The sequence below is a fragment of the Nycticebus coucang genome, chromosome 22 (genome assembly GCF_027406575.1).
Source record: "Nycticebus coucang isolate mNycCou1 chromosome 22, mNycCou1.pri, whole genome shotgun sequence".
NCBI classification, from domain to species: Eukaryota; Metazoa; Chordata; class Mammalia; order Primates; family Lorisidae; genus Nycticebus; species Nycticebus coucang.
Genome location: NC_069801.1, coordinates 15,446,678 through 15,463,050, shown reverse-complemented (window position 1 = coordinate 15,463,050; position 16,373 = coordinate 15,446,678). Strand labels below are relative to the sequence as shown.

The 16,373-nt window shown below is 38.6% G+C and overlaps 1 protein-coding gene across 23 annotated transcripts in view; it reads left to right on the top strand.

The window, feature by feature from the left end:
• EIF4G3 (eukaryotic translation initiation factor 4 gamma 3) overlaps positions 1 to 16,373 on the top strand; it is a 353,942-nt gene that overhangs the window by 263,748 nt on the left and 73,821 nt on the right. For 22 of the 23 annotated variants that reach the window (XM_053577412.1, XM_053577414.1, XM_053577409.1 and 19 more), the window contains 2 exons: positions 14,109 to 14,255; positions 14,980 to 15,216. In XM_053577412.1, the coding sequence (XP_053433387.1) occupies positions 14,109 to 14,255; positions 14,980 to 15,216 (384 nt within the window). Of the gene's footprint in view, positions 1 to 14,108; positions 14,256 to 14,979; positions 15,217 to 16,373 lie in introns of those variants that run through there. The other variant, XR_008377043.1, reaches the window with a different exon arrangement.

Here is a 16,373-nt window from a genome sequence, read left to right as displayed (position 1 = left end):
GTGAGGAAGATTGAGTAAGGTTTAAATTAGTAATTTAAATTATCGTCATGGACAACCATTTTTTTCCTAGGGTGTATGTTATAGAAATAAAGCAAATGCTTATTTTCACATTTAATTAAATTTCATATTTAAATTTCAAATTTCTAACCTTTGTGAAAATGAAAGGCTAGTTTTCATATGATCCAAAAGATTTCAAATTGATAATTTTATCTTGTTATAAACTGTTAGATTTCTCTTACATTGTGTGCAGCCCTTTAATCCCCACTACCTGTCAAATCTAGTGTAAGACAGTGGGAGACCAGAGAACTTCTGATTAGTGTTCATTGCCCTGCTCTACTCTGCAGTCACAAAATTGCCGTGTACCGTCTATGCTCTATCCCTTGCTTTTACTAGTAGTTGCCAAGGTACTTGTGTCCTTTAACTTTTGAGTTAAAGTATGTGTCCTTTTGAGCTTCTTCTTAATAATCACAACTCATTGTCGTCATGCCTCGATTTTTAGAAACAAACCATGAAAGTGCAAAATTCTGTCATTCTTCCTAGATTTTTGATATCCATTTCAAAGGTGGGTAAGTCTTTTGGGGCATGGAAAAGTTACATCTTCTGTCTTTAAGGAACCCAAAATTCGTCTTGGAAAAAAACAACATTTCTAAGAAAAAAAATCACTTACAAGGTATTTTGTGACATAGCAGTGTGGTGATGTTTCATTCGATGGTTTAGATAAAAAAAAAAAAATGTTAGAGGAAGAAGAAATTATGATGAGGGAGTGACAAAACTTTTATGAAGCAAATAATGTTTGAGTTGGACCGAGAATGATGGGTAGTAGAAGTATAGAGAAGAAAGATTGTATAAGGTACATTCAAGTGTCACGAACCAGCTTCAACCCACAGTGCAGCATGGTTGCAGAAGAGTGTACAAATCATTAGTGTACCACTCCCTGTATATCAGTGGAGTAAACAAACCTTACACCCTGGTCGGTATTCTTTACTCTTCCTTAAAAGTAACCACTTCTGGTGGTGTCTGTGGCTCAAAGGAGTAGGGTGCCGGCCCCATATACCGGAGATGGTGGGTTCAAACCTGGCCCTGGCCAAAAACTGCAAAAAAAAAACAAACCAGTAACCACTTCTTTGACTTCTAACACCAAAGCTGTTTTAACTTTTGAGATACTGAGAGGCTGAAATAAAATGGTGGTGACGAGAATAGAATCATAGGTTCCTAATACAAACCAAATACAAACCTCAAACAATTATAGGAGTAATGAATATCTAAGTATGAAAAGCCAAATTTTAGAAAAAAGTGCAAGAATGGGAAAAGATTTCATAGCAAGATTAAAAACACAAAGAAAAATATTAAATTGTTGCCGAGTGCGATGGCTCACACCTGTAACCCTAGCACTCTGGGAGGCTGAGGCAGGTGGATTGCTTTAGTTCACAAATTTGAGCCCAACCTGAGGAAGATTGAGACCCTGTCTCTACAAAAAATGAAAAACTGAGGCAAAAAAGGATCACTTGAGCCCAACAGTTGGAGATTGCTATAAGCTATGAGGCACTCTACCAAGGGTGACAAAGTGAGAATCTGTCTCAAAAAGAAAAATAAATTACAGTTTTTGGTACAGCAAAAGATACTACTAATAAATAAATTTAAAGATAAAACCTCAGCTTGGGAGCATCTATTTGGAGTACATGCAACTTGACAAAAATAGTAGAAGCCAAGAATTAAGGAGGAAAAAGAAGTCATTATTAGAGAAGTGATAAATCAAAAAAAAAAAGATTAATCCTGATCCTGTATAATTCACTCTCTCAAGATTGAAAAAAATAAAACCATTTTATTTCTTTTTTTTTTTTTTTTTTGTGGTTTTTGGCCGGGGCTGGGTTTGAACCCACCACCTCCGGCATATGGGACTGGCGCCCTACTCCTTGAGCCACAGGCGCCGCCCAATAAAACCATTTTAAATGTTCACAAATACGAGTGAACATCAGCCTCCAGTGTTCACTTTGGAGAATAAATAAATTGTAGTATTGAAGATACTTGTATACTGTTCCACAGAAATTTTACATGTTGGTATATACCTCAGAGAAATTCCCAGATTTGCAAAAGGAATCATATATAGGATTAGTTATTTTTATATTGGCTTAAATAGTGAATAATAGCAAACAATTCAAATAGGCCACTAAAAGTATACTATAATTTTTTGATTGATGGATTTGAATTATAAGTATATAGCAATAATTAAAATTAATGAAGTAGGAGGAAGATGCCCAGTGGTTCATGCCTGTAAACCAGTCTAGTTAGGAAGCTGAGGCAGGAAGATCACTTGAGGCCAGGGAGTCAAGACCAGCCTGGGCAATACAGTCAGATCCTATATCTAAAGTAAAAATAAAAAACAATTAGCCACAGGTGGTAGAGTGTGTCTGCAGGCCTACCTATTTAGAAGGCTTGATTGCATTCAGACGTTTAAGGCACCACTTCTCTGCAGCCTGGGGAAACACAGCAGGACCCTTATCTCTTTAAAATAAAAATAAAATGATGAAATAGTACTAATTGTATTGTCATGGGTCAACTTCATATATGCAAGAAAAAATTATTAACTAAATACATAATAAAATGCAAATTGGAAATAATAGACATTAAATTTAATATAAGGAAGAGAAGAAAGTAAGGTTATGCAAAAGTATGCATGAGTAATAACAAATTAGGTAATTCAGACCATCCTTCCATGGAGAACAATTAGAAAAACTTGTCACAACATTTTTAAAAATGTTGAACGCATCTGTCCCAGAGGAGAGATCAGTAAGCCCAACACCAAAAGCGCAGAAAGGCTTTACTCTTTCCCAGTCTCTATCCTGCAATACCCCCCTCTCTAACCTTCCTCCACACGTTGCCTCCCAGGCAACCTGCCTACTTTAAGGGCCAGATAGAGTTGTGTCTGGTCCCACACCCACTGGCCTTTTATGCTTATATTCTATAATTTCAGTCTCTTAAACAGGCTTTTTGTTGGGGGAGTTGGCAGATCTTGAAGGCATCAGAGAGCTAAACACTAAAGAGTCACTAAAAGCTAAAATTCTATAAAAAAATAGAAATCCAAAGAAGAGAGTGAGACGTTTTACAATGTTTCACCCTCTGGAAGAGTCAGCTAAAAGAGTTGAACAAGTCATTTTTTGTAGGCTTGCTGGGCCGGGGAGGATAGAAGTTGAGACTAAGGCCCACATAAAAGAATGACAGAAACTCTAATAAATCCTCTTATATTTTAGGTTGAGATCCCAAAAGACTGAATACTTGGAGTAAAGGTGAACCAGAAATTGACCTCCCTTCATAAGGACTTACATCACATTATCTCAATCCTTGAGTTTGGATTATAGTTCTTTGAAATTATTAGTGCCCCAATAGATACCTGCAAGATGCAGGCAAAAATGTGAGATTTTTGTAGTAGTCTTCAAGTTATTTCTGTGAACAATTTTTCAAATAAAATATTCTACACACAACTAGAAATATTCAAGTCCACCAGTGTCTCACAGGGGCTTCAGATGAGGACTTTATCAGGCATAGATTTTAAATGACTATAATTACTATGCTCAAGGCAATAAAGATGAGATTATAAATTCCACTGACTTAGAAAGTATATGAAAGAAACAAATAGAAATTCTAGAACTGAATTTTATAATAAAATTAAGAATTTAGTTGATGGATTTAATAGCAGATTTGACACAGCTAAAGAGAAGAATTATAAACGAGAAGATAGGACTTAATAAAACGTACAGAATGAAGCATAGAGAAACCAAGAGATGAAAAATACAAAAAGGATAGTAAGAGGTAACCAAGATTCTATAAATAGATCTAACTTTGCTCTAGTTGGAGTCTTAGTAAGAGAGGTAATAGAATTTTAAGAAGCAATAACTGAAGAGAACAGCTGAGAAGTTTTTCATAATTTCCGACACATTAACAAGATTTTTTTTTTTTTTTTTTACAAACCCCACAAGTGAATTATTTTTAATGAACATGAAAGAAAATGTTTAGGCTAGTCATAGTAAAGCTACTAACAACAAAAGATTAAAAAATAGAAAAATAGGGGCAGCACATGTGGCTCAGTAGGTAGGGCACCAGCCCCATATACCAAAGGTGGCAGGTTCAAACCCAGTCCCAGCCAAACTGCAACAAAAAAAATAGCCGGGCGTTATGGTGGGCACCTCAACATGTGAGCTAAAGCGATCCTCTTATCTCAGCCTCCCAAGTAGCTGGGACTACAGGCACCTACCACAGTGCCCAGCTAGTTAGTTTTTCTCTTTCTAGTCTCACTAAGGCTGGTCTCGAACTCCTGAGCTCAAGCAATCCATCTGCCTTGGTTTTCCAGAGTGCTAGGATTACAGGCATGTGCCACTGCATCCAGCCCATAACTCAGTTTTTTAAGGCACAAGAGCTTTGCACAGACACTTCACAAAATATCACATGAGAAATGTGAAAAAATTAATAAACTTAGGTACAAAACAAAACCAAGCAGTAATACCAGATTTCTAAATTTACCAGTTATTTGCAGATATCTGAAGCAACAAGGACTCTGACATACTGCTAGGGGAAATAAATCTCAATTGCAGCCATCACTTTGGAAAAGAGTTGAGCTTTATATATATTAAAGCTAAAGTTTATTTTTCTGCTATAACCCAGCATTTCCATTCTTGGGTATAAACCCAACCAATAAATATAAAAATTCTTACATGCTAGGAAACATACAAAAAATGTTTGTAGTATTTTCCATACTGGGAAAAAAAAAAAACAACAATTTCCATCAGTAGTAGAATACATACAAATTGATATATGTTTTTTCTTTTTTTTTTTTTTTTTGTGGCCCTCGGTAGAGTGCCATGGCATCACACAGCTCACAGCAACCTCCAACTCCTGGGCTTAAGCGATTCTCTTGCCTCAGCCTCCCGAGTAGCTGGGACTACAGGCGCCCGCCACAACGCCTGGCTATTTTTTTTTTGGTTGCAGTTCAGCCGGGGCCGGGTATGAACCTGCCACCCTCGGTATATGGGGCCGGCACCTTACCAACTGAGCCACAGGTGCCGCCCAAAATTGATATATGTTTATACAAGAACAATGAACCTGAACTACAAACTATTCGCACATAGATAGATGAAAGTTACAAGACTAAGCAAAAGAAGCCAGACTTAAAAGATACCTGTGGTTTTTTATTTCATTTCTTTTTTTGTGTGATTTTTTATTTTAATGTTAAAAATAAAACCAAAATAAACTCTGGGAATGCATATGTGTGATGTTAGGAGTTTTGCCTAATTTTCTTTTTGTAAAGCAAAGAAAGGAAGTGATTATTTGAACAGTCTAGAATGCTTCTGTAACTTCAGAGGTGCAGTTGTGGTTGTGCTTTGGAAGGAAAACTCAAGTGACTCTGCCAAGAGGCTTTTTGGTATTCTGTATCTTGACCTGGTGCTATACTTAGTAGTGTTTATGTAAGTTTTATTTGTCATACATAATTCATTGAGCTGAACCTTAAAAAGTTTTTAAAAACAGCTGGGCTTGGTGGCTCATACCTATAATCCTAGCAATTTGGGAGACCACGGTGGGAGAATTGCTTGAGTTTAGGAGCTCGAGACCAACCTGAGAGAGAGTTATACCCCACCTCTACTAAAAACAGAAAATTAGTTGGGCGTGGTGGCAGGCACCCGTAGTCCCAGCTACTTGGGAGGTTGAGGCAGAAGGATGGCTTGAACCCAGGAGGTTGGTGTGAGCTAAGCTAGTGCTACAGCACTCCAGCCCGGGCAACAGAGTGAGACTCTTGTCTCCAAAAAAAAAAAAAAGTTTTAAAAACAAAAACTAAACAATAGAGTGAAAAGTTTAAAAAGCACTATGGGTTCTTAAGCTTTAATCCAATACAATGTTTTTCAACCTTTTTTATCTCATGGCACACTTGAACCTATGGTTAAACTTCCCTGGCACACTTAAATTATATTGATCAAAAAAAAGAGTAAAACAGGCTCAGTGCTCGTTGTTCAGTGGTTAGGGCACTGGCAACAAACACTGAGGCTGGCGGGTTCAAACCTGGCCTGGGCCTGCTAAACAACAGTGACAACTGCAACAAAAAAAATAGGTGAGCATTGTGGCAGGTGCCTGTAGTTCCAGCTACTTGGGAGGATGAGGCAAGAGAATCGCTTAAGCCTAAGAGTTTGAGGTTGCTGTGAGCTGTGACACCATGGCACTCTACCGAGGGCGACATAATGAGAGACTATCTCAAAAAAAAAAGTAAAACAGAGCAAAACAGTGAATATACGTACTGTTCTTTGACCTTTCAAAAGTTAATTAATGTTCTTCAAAAATTTTTGTTGCACAACTAAGATCCTATCATGGCATACCAGTTGAAAATCACTGATCTAACATTTCATTTCTATAAGAAAGATCTAAAAAAATGGTTACATGTTGGGATTTAACAAATTTGGGTGATGAATACTTATATGTATGCTGTATTTTTTTTTACTCTGTTAGAGAAGATACAGAGTCTAGCCAATTACTTTTTCAAAATGTCACATCCATAGTCCAGTGTTGGTCCAAACTGAGATGTTGTTATGCCAACTTAAGCAGATTTCTCTACTTCAAGCTTCTGTTTACTATGCTGATGTTTCTTGTGAAATTAAACAGGAAAGATCTGTGCATTTTCCAAACCTTTTAGACCATGGGCTCTTTAAAAAATTTCCTTAAGTTGGCGGCGCCTGTGGCTCAACGGGTAGGGCGCCGGTCCCATATGCCGGAGGTGGCGGGTTCAAGCCCAGCCCTGGCCAAAAATAAAAAAAAAAATTTCCTTAAGCTAATTATTAACTGAGAAGTGATACTTCCTCACAGAATGAGAGAAATTGAAGACAGTCAACAAAAGATTAAACCTGGGGAAAGTACTCTTTTCTTACTTATTGTACTTATTTATTTATTTATTTATTTAAGTAAATTCATTATGAGTATTATTTTACTGAACCAGCCACAGGTTAAATTGTATAAGGTCTGTAGCCTGATTTATAGCCAAAAGATATATATAGGCTGTGCCACTGTTAATGGATTATCAGTATTGGTTATTTGAAATAAGGAAATCTAGTTCTACTTAACCATATGTTGTCATATAATATGGTCTTCAGTATTAAGGAGTAGTGGGAATCAGAGCAATTTTTTTTGAGATATTGATAAACTGTTTATATCCAACTCATTTAATCTCACAACCTTTCTATTATTCCTATTTTACAACTTTCTCTGTAAGTTAGAAAATTGCCTAAGTAGAGATTTTGTGCTTAAGGAGGAGATGGAATCCAGGTGTGTTTTTGCCTCCCAGGGACATTTGGCAGTGTCTGGAGACATGGTTGTTTATTGCTACTCACGTTTTATTTTATTTTAGTAGGTACAGGTTGGGGATGCTGCTTAGCATTCTGCATTGCACAGGGCAGCCCCACCCCCACCCCATCACAAGAAATTATCCAACCCAAAATATTGGTACTGTTGTGATTGGGAAATCCTGGCCTAGACTATTGAGTTTTGTTTTGTTTTGTTTTGTTTTTTATGGTTTTTGGCTGGGGCTGGGTTTGAACCCGCCACCTCTGCCCTACTCCTTGAGCCACAGGCACCGCCCGACTATTGAGATTTTAAGGTGTGGAAGAATGCTTGTAATGGTTGTTCAGAGCGGTTGTTAAACTACTGTCCTGCCCCCATGACATTCTCCTGTATTATACATCTCCATTTATAACCTCTTTTGGCTGAGCTCAGAAGACTATAATCTTAGCACTTTGGGAGGCCTGGGCAGAAGGATCACTTTGAGGCCAGGAGTTTGAGATGAGCCTGAGTAACATAGCCATCTCTACAAAAATATTTTGAAAATTTGCTGGCATGCTGGTGTTATGTATTTGTAGTCCTAACGACCTGGAGCCTGAGTCAGAAGCATCGCTTGAATTGGAGGCTGCAGTGAGTTGGCATCACACCACTATACTCCAGTCTGGGTGACAAAGTAAGGCTCTAAAAAAAAAAATTAATATAATTTCTTCTGTTACTTTGTAGTGATCATCTAGGTGAATCTAGGTGTCATCTAAGTGTCAGTTTTTCATGAGGTCTTAAAGGGTACACTTTTTTTTTTTATTAAATAATAGCTGTGTACATTGATATATTCATGGAAAGGGTACACTTCTAAGAAAAATTTGTTTAGATTTACAGAGGAAATTTCTTTAGATTTACAGACTTGGCTTTCCCACATTGCTCTGCAGTGCTGAATGTATGCACATACACACATACTCACACATATCCATGTATACCACCAAGCTCACAAAACATGCATGGCTTTTGAGGACCAGTTGTAAGAGTTAGTATTAGCAAACCGTGCCTCTGGAGTATGTTGTTGCTTCTACTGGTCTAAAGAGGCCTGTGAGAACACCTTCACATACTCCCTTCTCACTGAACTAGAATTCAGCACTTTTTTTAACAGAAGGACATCGGAACTAAATAACAAATGCAGAAGAGTGGTCAAGATATATTTAAGTCTGTGCCAAAGTACAGTTTTAAATTGGATTACTAGAACTTTTAAGTTGCTGTGTTTTTGTTTTAATCATAATTGAAATGAAAATTCCCATCTCAGAACCCCTCTAGATTATAAATTTCTAGGGCTGGGATTTTTTTCTGTGTTGTCACCATTCAATTCTCAGTGCCTAGAATGGTTCCCAGCACATAACAGGCCCTCAGATCTATGTTACGGGTGAGTAAATGCCTAAATGAATGAATAACAACCAGCTTGCAAGAATTTCTTTTATGTCCTGGGACTACACTTTTTTTACTTTTATCTCTGCTGTAGCAAGCATGCATACTTCAGCTACAAAGAATGGTACTAAAGGCAGATTTTTAAGCGTTCTGTGTCTTGTTTGCCAGAGCTTGTAGTGTTAGTACTACTTAAAGTACTTAAAAGCAAAACATGAAAAGAATGACAGAACTGAGAATAGGAAGACACTGAGAGAGCAAAGGGGACAGTTGAGTCTCATTAAAAATGAAGCCTGGAATTACAGACTTGAGAAGTCAGCCTTGGGCTCTAGCAAGTAGCTGGAGTGAATTGGAGGAGAAGGGTGTGCAGCTCTCCTGAAGATAAAAAATGCATTGAAGAAGAGAATGATCTGGAATAACTTAACACTTTCATAACTGAATCACCTGTTTTGAATCTTGTGGGCATTCCTCAACATACACACCTCTTCAGGTATATCTAATAGAGATACGTGAGATGCATGTTAATAAACATGTTCTTAGTATGTTATATATAGCTTTTGCAAGTGGTTTACTAAGGTCAGGACGTAACTACTGATAGAAGATAGTTGTGTCATCATAGACCTAGGAATTATAGCAATATAATTGCTTCATTAAATAAAGAACAATTGTTTTATTACTATTTACTTCACGTTTAAGAGTAAACTATCCTCTAGAAACCAGAGGTTTAAAGGTAGCATGTAGGGGCCCCTTGCTTACATTATACTCATTTCCAAATACTTTACCTCAGAACAGTATATGTTCTAGGGACAAAATAACTATTGGGCCATGGGTTACCTCTAGTAACTTGTTGCTCTGAGCCAGTATTGAAAATCCTGAGCAAGCTAAGCAAAGCCAGAGCTTATCTTTCCCTTTTCTCTGACTACCATAATTACCAGTGGACAGCCCTTGATTCTTTGGAATTTGATCCTTTGGGGATAAGAAGTGTCTGTCCTCAACACTAAACAAACATATCAGCAGTACAGGTCCTGCTACTTAGAGAAATGTACTACTCAGCACTGACAGACATTCATATCCACGATGGCTGAGTGATGTGTGCATGTCAAGTCTCATCACACAGCCACTCTGTTTGCTTGCTGTGTAAAAATGAAAATGTAGGTGCCTTCTGGCAAATCTAGCTTACGGTGCAGCTTTACAAAAACAGAATAGTTGACTCCCTTGTTTCCTGAGAAAAAGAAACCATTTCTCAACTTACTTAAAGCACTTATACATCTTAATTTTGATCATGGATTATTGTTAAGTAAAAACTGTAGTTGTCTAAATAACTCCTTTTCTCACTATCACGTATCACCTTTCATTCTTTCTACTATCCATGGTCACATTTGCAAGCATCTGCTTTGTCTACTGTTAGAAACTGAATGTTTGTATCCCCCCAAGTTTGTAGGTTGACGCCCTGACTCAATGTGATTGGATTAGAGGTGGAGTCCTGTGGAAGGTAGTTAGTTTCAGATGTCATGAAGATAGAGCCCCCACAATGGGATTAGTACCCTGGTAGGAAGAAGAGACTCCAGAGCTCCTCCTTCTTGCTTATGTGAGGACAAACAGCAAGAAGTTGGCTGTCTGCAAGCCAGGGAAAGGGTCCTCACATGGACCAAATCTGGTAGCACCTTGGTTTTGGACTTATCAGCCTCCAGAACTGTGAGAAATAAATGTCTTTTATTTAAGCAACTCTGTCTGTGGTATTTTGTTATAGCAGTCCAACCAGAGTAAGATACCCACTCTTCTTGTTCTATTTCAACTAACCAATTTCAGTGGATTTCCTCACCAGCCAGTATCCAGTAAACAATAGATGATGCTGACTTAATAATGTAATAATCCTATTGAATTTATCGTCTCTCTTTTTTTTTTGAGACGGTTTTACTCTGTTGTCCCAGCTGAGAGTGCTGTGACATCATAGCTCACAGCCAGCAACCTCAGACTCCTGTGCTCAAGCAACTCTTTTGCTTCAGCTTCCTGAGTAGCTGGGACTACAGGTTCACCAACTAACTTTTCTATTTTTATTTTTTATTATTTTTATTTTTATCTTTTTTGAGACACAGTCTCCCTCTGTGCCCTGGGTAGAACGCATGCCGTGGCACCGTAGCTCACAGCACCTCAAACTCAGGATCAAGTGATCCCCTTGTCTCAGCCTCCTGAGTAGCTGGGACTACAGGCGCCCACCACAACACCTGGCTGTTTTTTAAAGACAGGGTCTCACTTTTGCTTAGGCTGGTCTCTAACTCCTAAGCTTAAGTAATCCACCTGCCTCGGCCTCCCAATGTGCTAGGAGTACATGCATAGTCCATCATGCCCAGCCTAATTTTTCTGTTTTTAGTCAAGACACAATCTCACTCTTGCTCGGACTGGTCTTAGGGAAAAAAATTACCATGAATCACTCTTCTCAAAGATATGTGCTCACTGGCCCATGCCCTTGTCTCCCTAACTTTTGTCAGCCATCCCCAGAGGACATTGCAGAGAACATGTTCCAAAATAATTCTTTACGAGCTATGTGGCTAGGAATTTATTCATTCATAGATATGTTCTTGCAGATTGGTGGCCATTCTGCTGATTATTCGGTTTTAATAGTTCTGTGTGAAATATCTAAAACCATATGCCTGATCACATGTTCTTTATGCCCTGTACATGTGAAATTTCCTTTGACCATTGTTTTGGGATAATGGGTTAATTTAATTTCTCTTGCTTTTTGTGATTATTTCTTAATGAGCTAACTTTGCCTATATCCTTCCTTTTTATAACTATGTTATAATATAGGTTACTCCTAATTTTTAATCATAAGCATTGCAGATAGAGCTCCAAATGTTTAAATATAGCTATATTACAACAGTTGGGGGGCAGGGGGGCTCTTCTATGTGCCAACTGCTTTTTCTTATTTTTCATGGACTATTTGACTTAATCCTCCCAACAGTAAGAGATACATGTTATCCCCTCTCATTACCAGAAAATGGGGGGAAATTTAAAAAGAAAAAAAAATATGTGTTATCCCAGGTTTTGAAAGAAATATGTTTGGTGAAGCTAAATGACATGACCAAAGGCACATGGCAGAGCTGGGATCATAACTGTTTTCAATGATCCTTTTTTTCAACAGCCATTTTATAATGTCCCTCAATCTACAATCATTGGGATATCTTTCTTTCAGATGAAGGGACTGAGGCTCAATAAGGTAACTTGCTCAAATTCACTTAGTTGATTAGTTAAGAGAGCGAAGCTTCAGATTGATCTTTGTGACTCAGATTCCAGTACTCTTTCAATTTCAGTTACAGCTTAATTATCTGTGACTTACTAAAGTGCCTCCACACTGAACGCTAAAAGCTGGCCTCCCAGTTGGACCCAGGTACTATGCTTCGCTTGTTTTCAGTCGATGAAACTGAAACTTGGGTTAAAAGAATTGTTTTTGTTTATTGCAAGTGATCTCTAACCCAGCTCTTTCGATAGAGCCTTCCCTACTCTACAGGTATATAAATAATAACTTGTATACCCTTCCTCTACTTAAGTCATTTCTGTATGTTTTTGTCAACCATCACTAGTTACATTTATTTCATTTTTCTGACTTGGGGTAGGGGGTGTAATTTAACTCTGGTACCTCTCATCATAAGGCAGGGGCTTGGATTTTTATATTGTTGCCCACATTTCTCCCATTTTCTGCATAGTAAATCCTATAATATAGGAAACATCTCTTCAGACATAATAGATGTAGCCCAGACCATTTTTGTCTTATAAGTCAGTTATATACTTAAGTGATAATATAGGTGATTCAGGTGAATATGCCAAGAAGCTGGATAGGACTTTTTGGCTGGTGTAAACCTAAGTTCTTGTAAAGCAGCAGATTGGATATAATGGTTCAGTTTTAGAACCTTGTTCTAAGTAATCTTTCACACATCATAGGGAATGTGTTGGGGAGTATGCTATCAGTTCTAGCACAGATATACTATAACATTAGCATCCCCAATTTTCAAGAAGTTTTTCTAGCCATTCTTTTTGATTAGCAGCTACATCAGTCTGTCCTGGTTAATGGCATTAACTATTTGTGAGTATAAATATACTTCATCCTGTGTTTCACCAAGAGCTCCCCTTCTGCATAAGGACCATACATACATTTCAGAACTTTGGTAGCCACTTTGTGGTTTGAGAAAAACATTTTGCCATAGTATAAAATAGCTGTTTAGAGTGGTGTTCAAGGAGATTTCATATGTAAAATAGAAAATTTTAGAATCACTGCCGCAGTATGCTCTTCTTACACTTTAAACATGTTCGTAAGAACATCTCTGAGTTTGGTTACAAGTAATATTAAGCTGTTGCACTTATTAGAAAACAATTACTCGATTTAGATAGAAATTGTGTAAGCATATTTCCTCCAAACTTTTAGAGAACTAATATATTCTTCTGGCATGTTAGAAATATCGTAAATATGCTATATTCATAGAGTATTAGAATTACAACATTCTAACATTCCCCTAATGAAAAGATATCTCAAAAATTTTCGAATGTTCATCCTCTACTCTATTCCAGAATAAGGATCTCATGTAGTCGGGTGCGGTGACATACACCTATAATCTCAGTGACTGGAGAGGCTGAGGTGGGAGGATTACGCCACTGCAGTTCAGCCTGGCCAACAGAGCAAGACCCCAACTCTTAATTTAAAAAAAGCAAAGAAAGATATTATCTGCTATAATAGCTTTCCTGTGGCCATGAAATTCTTCCCCGCCTTATACCGTGTCTGTATGTTCCTTTAAACTGATAGACTTAATTACCATGGTATTAAAAAAAAAAAGATAACCCTACAGGATTGGGAAAAAAACAAGGACAGCTGCAGTGGCTCACACCTGTAATCCTAGCACTGTGGGAGGCTGAGGTGGGAACATCCCTTGAGCTCAGGAGATCGAGACCAATCTGAGCAAGAATGTGACCCTGTTTCTACTAAAAGCAGAAAAATGGCAGGCTCCTGTAGTCCCAGCTACTCGGTAGGCTGAGGCAGGAGGATTGGGTGACATCATGGAACTCTTATCCTGGGCAACAGAGTAAGACTCTGTCTCAAATAAATAAATAAGTAAACAATAAATAAATATAAGGGCAGGGTTGTAGTTTTAACTATACAGAAAGGATTTCTGTGTCAGCTAGTAGCATGGCTATAAAAAGAGTACATTTATATGAGAGAAATTTATATCTTTTCTATATAAATTTCAAGATATTTTTGAATCATGAAATGCTTGAAGCTAAATTGTATACTACCTGTAGAATGTTTACCTGTGTTCAGTTAGCATTAATTTGCACAATAAAGAAAATAGATACTGTTAATGTCCTTAATCTTGTTTTTGCATTTTCCTATTTGGATGCAGCTCAAAGTACCCATGGCAGACAAGCCTGGTAACACAGTGAATTTCCGGAAGCTACTACTGAACCGTTGCCAGAAGGAATTTGAAAAAGATAAAGCAGATGATGATGTCTTTGAGAAGAAGCAGAAGGAACTGGAGGCTGCTAGTGCTGTAAGTTTTTTCACAGAAATATAGTACTTATCTACTCTGAGTACTGTCAAGTAGAATTTACATGAAGCCAGATAGAGCATTTCCCTACTATCATAAAAGGGGCCCCTTTTTTAATGTAAAGATGCCATTTTGGTATTTACAGTGCTTTATTCCTTTTCTTTTTCCTTTTTTTTTTTTTTTTGAGACAATCTCAAGCTGTTGCCCTGGGTAGAGTGCCATGGCATCACACCTCACAGCAACCTCAAACTCTTGGGCTTAAGCAATTCTGTTGCCTCAGCCTCCCAGGTAGCTGGGACTACAAGCACCTGCCACAATGCCTGGCTATATTTTTTGTTGCAGTTGTTAATGTTGTTTTAGCTGCCCGCACCAGGTTCGATCCTGCCAGCCAGTGCCCTACCCACCAAGCTACAGGCAGCATCCATTTATTCCTTTTCTTTAGTGCTTAATATTAAGAGCAACTGAACTCTCCAAGCCAGGGGTTCAGTCTAATCCTAGACTTCAGAGTGGTTGCTTTGTTATGAAATTGGAAATGGATGAAGACTTCTGAGTATAGTTCAGTTTTTTGAGGAGTTAGTCCATCGTTAGCGGTCAGATTCTCAAAGGGCCTGTGACCCTCCCCCTTCCCTCCGAGAAAGGGTGAGGACCATGAATCTTGGTGTCTGTTGTATAGTGCAGCTTTGATCATCAAGGTGCTATATTATTCCTTATTCCCCTTTCCCAACAGCCAGAGGAGAGGACAAGACTTCATGATGAACTAGAAGAAGCCAAGGACAAAGCCCGACGGAGATCCATTGGCAACATCAAGTTTATTGGGGAACTGTTTAAACTCAAAATGCTGACAGAAGCCATCATGCATGATTGTGTGGTGAAGCTGCTGAAGAACCATGATGAAGAATCTCTGGAGTGCCTATGTCGCCTGCTCACCACCATCGGAAAAGATCTAGACTTTGAAAAAGCAAAGGTAAAATTTCAGTAACTCAGAAATCTATAGGAGGGATGCTTTGTTGGTTGCAAAAGAACTTAAACTGTCAAAAAAAGAGTTCTGTTTTGCCTGAAGAAGTCCAGGGTAGGCTGGGCACCTGTTGCTCAGTGGTTAGGACACCAGCTACATGCACCAGGGTTTGTGGGTTCAATCCTGGCCCTGGCCTGCTAAACAAACAAAAAATAGCCAGGTGTTGTGGCAGGTGCCTATAGTCCCAACTGCTAGGGAGGCTGAGGCAAGAGAATCACTTAAGCCCAAGAGTTTGAGGTTGCTGGGAGCTATGATGTGACGGTACTCCACTGAGGGGGACAAAGTGAGACTCTGTCTCAATAAAAAAAAAAAAATAGTAGTCCAGGCTGCTTATGCCGATCTCATTGTCAGTATTTGACCATCTTGCTTCTTACCACATTTTCATTAGTCAGAGGTGAGGAGAGTGTGTAATTATATAAAAGCCATTTTGTAGATTGTTCAGATTATTTGGCTCTTGGTTTTTTTTCTTCCTCCACTTTCAAACATTTTTATCTCACGGCACACTTGAACCTAAGGTTGAACTTCTGTGGCACACTTAAATTATGTTGATTTTTTTTTTCTTTTTGGTTGAGACAGGGTCCCACCCTATGCCCCTGAGCAGAGTGCAGTGGGCGTGGTAGCTCACCACAACCTCAGACTCGGGCTGCGGGCACCCCGCTGCCTCAGCCTCCGGAAGCCGCTGGGATTATAGGCGCTCGCTGCGGCCCCTGGCTGGGTTTTTCCATTTTTTTTTCATGAGTCGGAGTCTCACTGTCGCTCAGGCGAGTCTCGAACTCCTGAGCTCAAGCGATTCTCCCTCCTCAGCCTCCCACAGTGCTGGGATTACAGGCGTGAGCCACCGCGCCCGGCAATTATGTTGATTTTTTAAAAAAAGTAATAAATAGAATATACTTACTGTGCTGAATGTCTTTTGAAAAAAAAAAAAAAAAATTTTTTTTTTTTTTTTTTTTTTTTTTTTGAGACAGTCTCACTATGTTGCCCTCGGTAGAGTGCTCACAGCAACCTCAAATTCTTGAGCTTAAGGGATTCTCTTGCCTCAGCCTCCCAAGTAGCTGAGACTACACACTCCTGCCACAATGCCCAGCTATTTTTTTTGTTGTTGTTGT